This window comes from Cyprinodon tularosa, unplaced genomic scaffold, assembly GCF_016077235.1.
Source record: "Cyprinodon tularosa strain WSP-4 unplaced genomic scaffold, ASM1607723v1 ctg1426, whole genome shotgun sequence".
NCBI lineage: Eukaryota > Metazoa > Chordata > Actinopteri > Cyprinodontiformes > Cyprinodontidae > Cyprinodon > Cyprinodon tularosa.
This window is the reverse complement of record NW_024038250.1, coordinates 13,187-22,030: the sequence shown is the minus strand read 5'-3', so window position 1 is coordinate 22,030 and position 8,844 is coordinate 13,187. Positions and strand designations below refer to the sequence as shown.

The 8,844-nt window shown below is 39.4% G+C and overlaps 1 protein-coding gene across 1 annotated transcript; it reads right to left on the bottom strand.

The window, feature by feature from the left end:
* Positions 1–1,215: 1,215 nt before the first annotated feature.
* On the bottom strand, positions 1,216–8,643 carry LOC119779103 (small conductance calcium-activated potassium channel protein 3-like). The gene is made up of 3 exons (XM_038278640.1): positions 8,489–8,643; positions 7,286–7,355; positions 1,216–3,372 (listed from the first exon to the last, which is right to left on the bottom strand). Exons 1-3 carry the CDS (start codon positions 8,641–8,643, stop codon positions 2,944–2,946), a joined length of 654 nt encoding a protein of 217 aa, XP_038134568.1. The 3' UTR covers positions 1,216–2,943.
* Positions 8,644–8,844: the final 201 nt, after the last annotated feature.

Genomic DNA, 8,844 nt, shown 5'->3' with positions numbered 1-8,844 from the left:
AAACTCTGAGCATAAACTGTATATTTGGCAAATAATAATAATAATAAAAAGGCCTCTTAAAAATTAATAGGGCTTAATGGGGGGAGGGGGGTTTAAGAAACAGAACATGCTGGTTTAAATAGAAAACGAGGACAAAATGGCGTCAAAATTTTTTTTTTGTTAAATTCTGAAAGCAACACGGAAGCCTTCACATGTAGTGGACTGTATAGTAAATGAGTGAACAGTCTCATTTCAGCACATAAAAAAAACCACAATTACTCCTAAACGTTAAAGGAATAGTACACCCAAAACATGATTAGCCTTCATTTTCTACTCACCTCCATGCTGAACAACACTCTGGAGTACTTTTTTGATATCTCAAATGCATCTGGAGATCTGGGAGACTTCTTGCTGTCTGCTGACATTCAAATAATGGAGGTCTATGGCGCCCGAGACAGAAAGGTCCACAAAAGTCCACAAAAACTTGTCAATATTCCTCCATACTGCTCGTCCAATGTAATCCAAGTGTCCTGAGTGGGTAGCATCCAGAATTTACTCGAAACGAAGTAATTTAGAATGTTTTTAGAGCATAAACAGTAGTGTATAGGATTTCCTAATAGCGCCCCCATGCGCGCTCACGATTCTACGGAAGCCGGCAGACCAAACCGGAAGGAAGTGCGCATTCAGCGTCTGGTCTGCCGATAATGCAAGCGTAGAAGAAGAAATGTGCTGTTTACCTGTGCAAAGAAAGAAACAACGAAAGAAAAATGTCTGAGGACTTCAGTGTTGAGGAAGAGCATGAGTTCTTTGCCGAGCTGAATGCGCTGGTTTGGTCTGCCGGCTTCCGTAGAATCGTGAGCGCGCATGGGGGCGCTATTAGGAAATCCTATACACTACTGTTTAGGCTCTAAAACGTTCTAAATGACTTCGTTTCGAGTAAATTCTGGATGCTACCCACTCAGGACACTTGGATTACATTGGACGAGCAGTATGGAGGAATATTGACAAGTTTTTGTGGACTTTTGTGGACCTTTCTGTCTCGGGCGCCATAGACCTCCATTATTTGAATGTCAGCAGACAGCAAGAAGTCTCCCAGATCTCCAGATGCATTTGAGATATCAAAAAAGTACTCCAGAGTGTTGTTCAGCATGGAGGTGAGTAGAAAATGAAGGCTAATCATGTTTTGGGTGTACTATTCCTTTAAGTGTCTCCCTCACCATACGCTCAGGTGAATGCAGTGATAAAGCCCTGTTTTCTTTTTTTTTTCTTTTTTTTTTTTTGATCTCATTTAACCATCTGCCACTGTCTCAAGCATCATAAATAGACTCCATGATGACTAACGTCTCTCTCTGTTTATTTCAGCTCCGCCTGTAATTGGTGCGGCTCAGGGACCGGTTACAGTTCTCCCAGCCGAGCAGTTAAAACGTCAAAACTATGCATGTAGTGAATCTAACCTACTGTGTTTCCTTAGATGGATCATTTTAGATTAACTTATTTTTTTTAACTCTGTGTCGACATTGCTTGGCAGTGCTGAATGGAGATAAACAGTGCATTGAGTACTTGGCAGTATAGGCTTTAGAATTACCATGGACTGGTAGTACATTATGAGACACTGTGTAAATCTGTGCTGTGTTACCTTGTACTGTGTGTGGTGCATGCTGCTAGTTTTTTCTTTTGTTCTGCTTTAGTATTGTGGTCGTATTGATCGAACCTTCTGTTAAAGGGATGCTCGTTAACACATGATAAGCATTCAGATAGAAAATACATCATAAAGATAAAAAGTCATGGTCATTAATTCCTGACGAAGGGAGTGAGAGACTCAGAGAAGGAAAAGGGAGAGAAGGAGATAGAGAGAATAAAAGGCCCTTTGCCATAATTGGAGTTGATTCCATTTAGGAGTTCATATAATTATTCTTGGTTATTTCTCCCCTTCTGTCCTCCCTCCACCCCGTCATTCTCTTCACCTCCATGTCTCACCCCTTTGATATCCTTCCTCCCCCTCTCACCTTTTTAGAGTCTCCATTTTTCTTTTCGTTCCATTTTCAAAAAAGTCCTGAATATGTCTCATTCCTCAAACTGGCCCAATCATCCAAGTCCCATTAATTCTCCTCTCTGTACACAACAAAATCAAATGTGTAAAATTTCCTGTGTTAGTTTTCATTCAACTATCCAAGAGTTACTTCCTAACAAAGAGTTGGTGTTAATCCGTGGAGTTAAATTCAAACCACTCTGTTCAGTGTTGATTTCAGAATCAACACTAAACAGAGCTTTTTTCCCAAAGTTCAAACCTATCCATAAACTCTTAAAATACATGCGCTGATGACAACAGTAGTGGACTTCGTAATTGTGGCATTGAGTATGCAGAAGTTAATCTTGCAACCACAGGCTCGCTAATTCGAATCCCGGCTTTCTCCGTCTCAGTTTATGTGTCCTTGGGGAAGACACTTCACCCACACCACCTACTGATGGGCAGAGAGCTTGGCGGCAGCCTTGCTTCTGCCAGTGTGGGCAGCTGTTGTTACAATATAGCTGACCACCATTAATGATCAACATTAGCAGGTAGAGTCTAAACTCAACACTAGTTGACTTTTGACTCTACACACAAGTTTTAGATAAATTCCATCCTGATAAGTGTTGAATTAAAACTATTAAGAGTGTTCCAACTCTGTCACAGTGTTAACTGTCTAACACTTTCAAAAGTGTTATTTTAACTTGATCTAGTGTGGACCAGTATAGACACTTTAAAAGTGTTGAATTTAACTCCCTAGGAGTTGAATTAACACTTCCAAATTTGCTGTGTACTGTTGTCATGGCACAAATGTTTCAGAGGATCTTAAAAAATGTATCTCCTCTGTTTTCATTTTGCTCCTTCAGTCTTATATGAGAGGATTATCAGAGCCTCCCGTCTTTCCTTCTCTGCGTGCAGCTTCCATATCTGTTCCCCTCTTCTCCTGAGAGTGGTACTCAGCAGCTTGAGCTGCAAGTATTGGGATTGGGAGTAGCCTCCAGGCTGACTTCTGGGCTCACAGGTGGGGGTGACAGTGGGCTCTCCAAGGATAAACTAGAGATCTGTGCTAAGGTTGATGGAGGTGCTGCAACCTGGATTGGGGAGACTGAAACTGGTGCGTTGCTTAAGGAGGCAGTTGGTGACAGAGGAACGACAGCGCCTCCACCTCCTGATCCTCCTCCTCTACCATCACGTGCGTCCCTGTCTCGGAGCAGGTGAACCAGGGCGGCATGCTGGGCACTGAGGGTCGCGGAGAGGTGTGCAGGCAGGACGTTGAAGCCTGCCGTGAGCTGCTCCACCCGCTGCTCCAGGGACAGCATCTGTCGCTCCAAGTCCTCGCTGCGGTCGTTGAGCTCTGACATGAGCTCATACATGACACTCTGCATCTGTGGGAGGACAGTCGGAGATGTCTCAGTGCACAGAGATTACTTCTAAGAAGAGACAAAAAATAAAATAGGGTTGTATTTGTGTTGCCTTTTATTTAAAACAATCTTTGGAACCACAACTGAGGTTTTTTTTACAGTAACCTCAAAGTGGAGAGATCCTTTAAACAATATTACTGGAAAATTAATAGGTTATAAGCTCTTTATTAATTATTTATTAACAAGGAGAGTTACAGGACATGATTCAAACGCTGATAAAATCAAAAGGTATTTTCCAATCTCTGACTCTTTTGGTAGTTAGACCTAACAGATCGAATTTATGCTACAACAAATTAAAATCAAGTTTGTACAGACTCACTGTAATTACCTAAATTCCACCATTTAGAACTGAATTATAAATTCAGTTTTAAACAGTAGCTAATATGTTGGCTCTTTAGAAGCCTATTGAGTTACTGAGGGTGGAGCAATCCCTCATCATTATCAAGCATATGGCAACATCGGACAAATATATGATGTAGAAAATATGGTCAATAAACAATACAAAACGATGAGGGTAATGAGAAGGAGGCCTTCCAGTTTTAAAGAAATCAATTTCAGAGGTTAACCATTGTAACACGTTTGTTTCACTGCTAAGCTGCTCATTCACTTTTAAAAAGCTGTATGCATACACATAATGACAATAAATTTTGTCTAAGTCTAATATTTTAGTCAAATTAATGTATTTTTATTTCTGATGTTTAATGTTTATCTCATCTGTTTGTAGTTTAGCAACCTGCTTATGTCTTACGAATATTGCAGAGCTGCCTAAAAGAAAAAACAAATGATGAATAAACAAATGTGGCTGATTGGAGTTGTCTGGAGGGAGCAAGCTTTTTAAAGTTTGGACAAAGACTGAAGTGGCTTGTGAGAATGCCAAAACTTGACATTCATATTAATGACGGTAAACATGCAACAGGTTTACACCTGTTTTAAGATGTACAAAACTTCTGAAAATTAGGCCCTAAATACTTTGCACAGAAATTAAGAAATTTAAGAAAAACAACTTCTATTTAAACTTCCTCTGTTCAACGTTTATTAGCAGGTCTTGCTGTTTTTTTTTCCTTTTACAGAAATCTTAATAAATGTGTTTTTTAAAGATACATTTTAGAAATTAGCCATATTGCTTTTCCTAAAATTTAAAGCAGATTTCTTCAGTGACAAAAACTCAAACATAAAAATCTGATTTATGTATGAAACAATAAGATTCTACCCACAATTTAAAATGTTCTGCCTTTTTTTAAAAGATGTTAAGATTGCCTCCTCCACATGCATCTTAAATTTGATGTTATACTGTATTACCATAATTGTTCTAATACTCAGATGGCACATTCTAGTTATATTACATGAACAAAATGTTGGTACAAAAATGTCAGCAGCTCCCACACAGGATTTTTTTCCTTGTACTGAAGCCTATATTTCAGTAAAAGATCTAAACCCTTTCTCTTCACTAGTGTAAAGCAGTGGGAATGATTAGCAAGATGCAAAAGAAAATTAATCCAAAAGGGAGTAGTCGATGGAATGATAAAGAGGCATGGTGGTATAATATTGTGAATAGAGTAAGAAGAAGAGAAAAGAGAAACGGGTAATCAAAGGAAGGCAGCACAGTGTCCCTGTCTTGCTTCTTTTGGTCTCTGTAACCATGGTAAAGACGTAAGTGGCCAATTGAGATGGAGTCATTGAGATGGCGTAATTGCAAAATATTTGGTGCTAAAGGCATTGCTTCTTGGAAAGACACACACACATTCTCAATCTTTGTCTCCCATTCAAGTCTGAATCTCACTCACTCTGCTCTGAGTTTCTCTCTTTTTACAAACACACACACACACACACATGCTCGCTCACATTCTCAAACACCCACATGCTAACTGAAAAAAAAAAAACAGGATCACTCCCCTCCCTCCTCTCATTTCCTCCTCACTCTATCGCTCAGTCATCCCTGTTTTAACACTTTGCTGTGGTTGCCAGGAGATAAAAAGCCAGAGAAACAGGCGGGTCAGCATGGAAACAGAGGAATGCCGTGGTATTTTCCCCTGGGGCTAACGGGGGGCTGGACGTGTTACCCTCCACAAGGCATTGGCCGTTTCCAGTATCAAAATGTGACACAGTTTTAATAAAATTCAGGTTGAAAAAACTGAAAAATATTCCATTGTTCTAGTCATGAGGATTAAACTGCTTGTAAAAAGTCAGTCAGCGGTGTGTGATGCCTGAAGGCGAGGAAAATTGTCTCCTCTTTAAAAAGGTCACATCAGTAGCAAAAATCACATACAGTAAGAGTGTGACTACCATATGATTACAATCCAGTACTTGAACTGGGCACAGTCTGGTCCAATTTCACAGTATACAACAGTTTGAAGGAGGTCTTCCAGGGTTTTATTTTATTTATTTTTATTTTAATAAGAAACGAAACAGAAAAGCGTTTTGGTGAGCTGTGTTTGAAAAAAGAGGTGATCCCATTAAAATACCCCCTAAAATCAGTAGATATAAAAAAAATTTGATTATTTTTAAGGGGTATATTATTTTGAAAAGAATTTAGTTTCTAATTAAAGCAACAGCTTTAGTCGCACGATGGTGTGACATAACAGCCGAGCTAAAATCCCTCTTGGAAGCTACTCCAACCATTCAAATGGTTTAGAACGATACCAGATCTAGGCTTTTTTTTTTTTAAATATGTCAGACTCACCACAGGTAAGTGAAAATTAAATGAACATGTGGGACAGCCTTACATAAACACTTCACCAGAATGATTGACAATTAGGAGAACCACTTATTTTGATGATCCACCTGGAAAAAGAAAATCCTCCACTATACCTTTAAGGTGTTTTTGAGGAAGTGACATTATTTTACAAGAATGTTCCTTTTTTTGACCATCCTGTCCTGGAGATGTTGACGTTATGTTAAAAAAACCCAAATTAAACGGTTTGAATTAATGTACCTAAATGTACCTAGAATAAATGATGTGTCTTTATCTATCTTATAAAGCTTTTTCTTGTTTGTAGAGAGGAAAATAAAGAAAAAAGGCTGTCAAAGCTGTGGGAGCAATAGGGAATTATGAGTTTACTCCTTATCCAGAATCTCATACTCATCCTTTTTATCTGTCAGTTTGGAAAAATAAGACTTTCAATGACTTCTCAAGATAGATACACTTTCTTGCCAGGTTTTCTGTTCTCTTTCTTTCTTTGTTTCACTGGCTACTCTCTGGGTACCACCTTTGTACTGCTGTATATGAGAACTGACAGGTAGCCTCCAATAACCCAATATAAACTGGTTCTTGTGATTGTTTCTCATTCTTTCTTTTTCATTAGCTGTTGGCAAGACAACTCATTGGATGCTTATGCTTTCAGGTCTTAAGTAGTTGCAGATTTTGGTCTTTACTCCTTACATGTTAACAGACTTACAGTATGTGCCAGCTAACCATGCTGACTATTTCCAGTAGTGCAGATTTTGTGTAGTTGGGAACAATAGGTATAAAAAAGTTTTGAACTGAAGTAACTGTTGGAGATTGTGGTCAAATGTTGGCAGAAACATGCAAACTCGTTTCCTCAGTATATGTATAGTAAAAGATGCTGGAACACTACATAACATGAGCTAGGGGGATCAAACATATACAATACAAGTGGCCTGACAATGGAGCTTTGTTTACTCTGATTTATAATGACCAAATAAAATACATTTAATCTTTATCTTCAAAGCAAGCTCAAAAATGACTTATCAGAGCCTGAAATAAAGGCCAATCAAATCAGGACAGAGCTTTTTGATCCAATTCTATTGAGACACATGAGTTTTATCAGTGCAGCCAGTGCTGAGGTGTGTAAAAGTGTGATATTTTCCCGCATGTTTTACTGTTGTCAGAATGTGAAATGTTGAGTTTGTGTCTCACCTTGGAGAGATCTACTAGTGTGTTGGCCTGATCACTGAGTTTTCTCTGCTCCATTTTGACACTGCGTAATCTGCAAACAGACATACACACAGATAAAGCTCACAAACAAAGGTGAAACCGAGTAAATACACAGTGGTCAGCCCACAGCGATAATCCCTGTGGATCCACACAATAGCACTTTGACGCAGCGGTCACCTTGCTTGGATTGGGTTCATTTTTTACCTGTAGTGTCTCGAAAAATGTAATGTGTAAAGACAGGGAGCACCAGCTAAAAACACCATAATGTTGTAGCAGTATGTATGGTAAAGAGCATATCTGGGGTTGATATGAAATAAAAGCTAAAGGGAATAAAGTCTTCGGGGACAAAAAGCTGCAGGGGATAAAAATTTAATAAATCACATCAGTCCAATCATAACCAGAACCTGCTTTACTCTTAAAACACAGCAGAATATTTAGTGGTTCGTTCTGTGTTTTCATCCAGCCCTGTGGCAGCCTACATTATTAAGCACTGAAGAGTCATTTTAAAAGGCTGTTTCTCTGTTACCTTGACCCATTTTAACCTGGAAAAAAAGCCCTTAATATCATATGTTCAGCCGAAAAAATTACCCTGTTGCTGCACCCGCTGACTTCCAATCCTTTCTCAGGCTTTACGTTGCAGGATTAAGCATTCTACGTTACAATTAAGAGTCTTCCCCCATTTGACGACGGCTTTTAAAGGTAATTCCTAATACTTTTACCCATTAGAGGCCACAGCAGTGAGAAAGAGAAAAACGTAACACATAATTTAGTTGCCAGGCATGGCATATATAACAACGGCTTTGAAATATGAGCATTTAATAATAGGAGAACAGAAGCATATTGGTTGAAATGCAATTGGATTGTGCTGTGCATCTATGTTCCAGCCTTTACTGTTGAGATGTTATAATGTTCATAGTGCCTCTAATGGTACACAACAACCTGATCAGTCCTGCAGTTGTGTTTGCCTGGACTGAACTTGCCCTTTGGCAGATTATTTATAATTGTATGTTTGTGTCTGTGAGAGAGTGTGCAGAGATTAGTGCATTTCATTTGATTATCAGCCCAGATTCAAGCTGTGTCTGGATAGAAGTACAGCTTATTTCAAATGCCTCTTCAGCTTTGCAGCCACAGTGGTGTGCTTGTGTCTGCATGCACTCGTCCGTGGATGTAGGGGTGCGGTCTTACTGATGTATGGCCTGCAGGAACTTCCGCTGATGTTTGCGAACCCTGGAGTGGTCGATCTTCTTCATCAACTTGGTGTGTTTGTAGATGAGCCAAGTCTCCCTCAGCACATTAGCTGCAGCGTTCTTTATCTGTCTCCAGACAATAAACACACACATGTATGTAGACATATATTAGCAACAGGTAGTCCTTGGCAACTGGAGGAGGCAACAGGTTGATCTGCTCTTTTTCTTCTCCTTTCAACTATCGTGTCTGTGCAAAAAAATAAAGCACTAAGCCATCTTTTTTGTCTTCTCAGAGGCTACCCCCTTCCTCTGTGGCAGGCTTGCCAGCATTTTTTATGAGTGCTTTCATTGCTT

What these genes read in the sequence shown, in the direction of transcription:
- LOC119779103 (XM_038278640.1), bottom strand. Translation starts at nt 8,643, where the DNA reads ATGTGTGTGTTTATTGTCTGGAGACAGATAAAGAACGCTGCAGCTAAT. An exon ending in TTCCTGCAGGCCATACATCA is followed by an intron (nt 7,356 to 8,488) that starts GTAAGACCGCAC and finishes GTCTGTTTGCAG; the next exon opens with ATTACGCAGTGTCAAAATGG. An exon ending in CACTAGTAGATCTCTCCAAG is followed by an intron (nt 3,373 to 7,285) that starts GTGAGACACAAA and finishes GTCCTCCCACAG; the next exon opens with ATGCAGAGTGTCATGTATGA.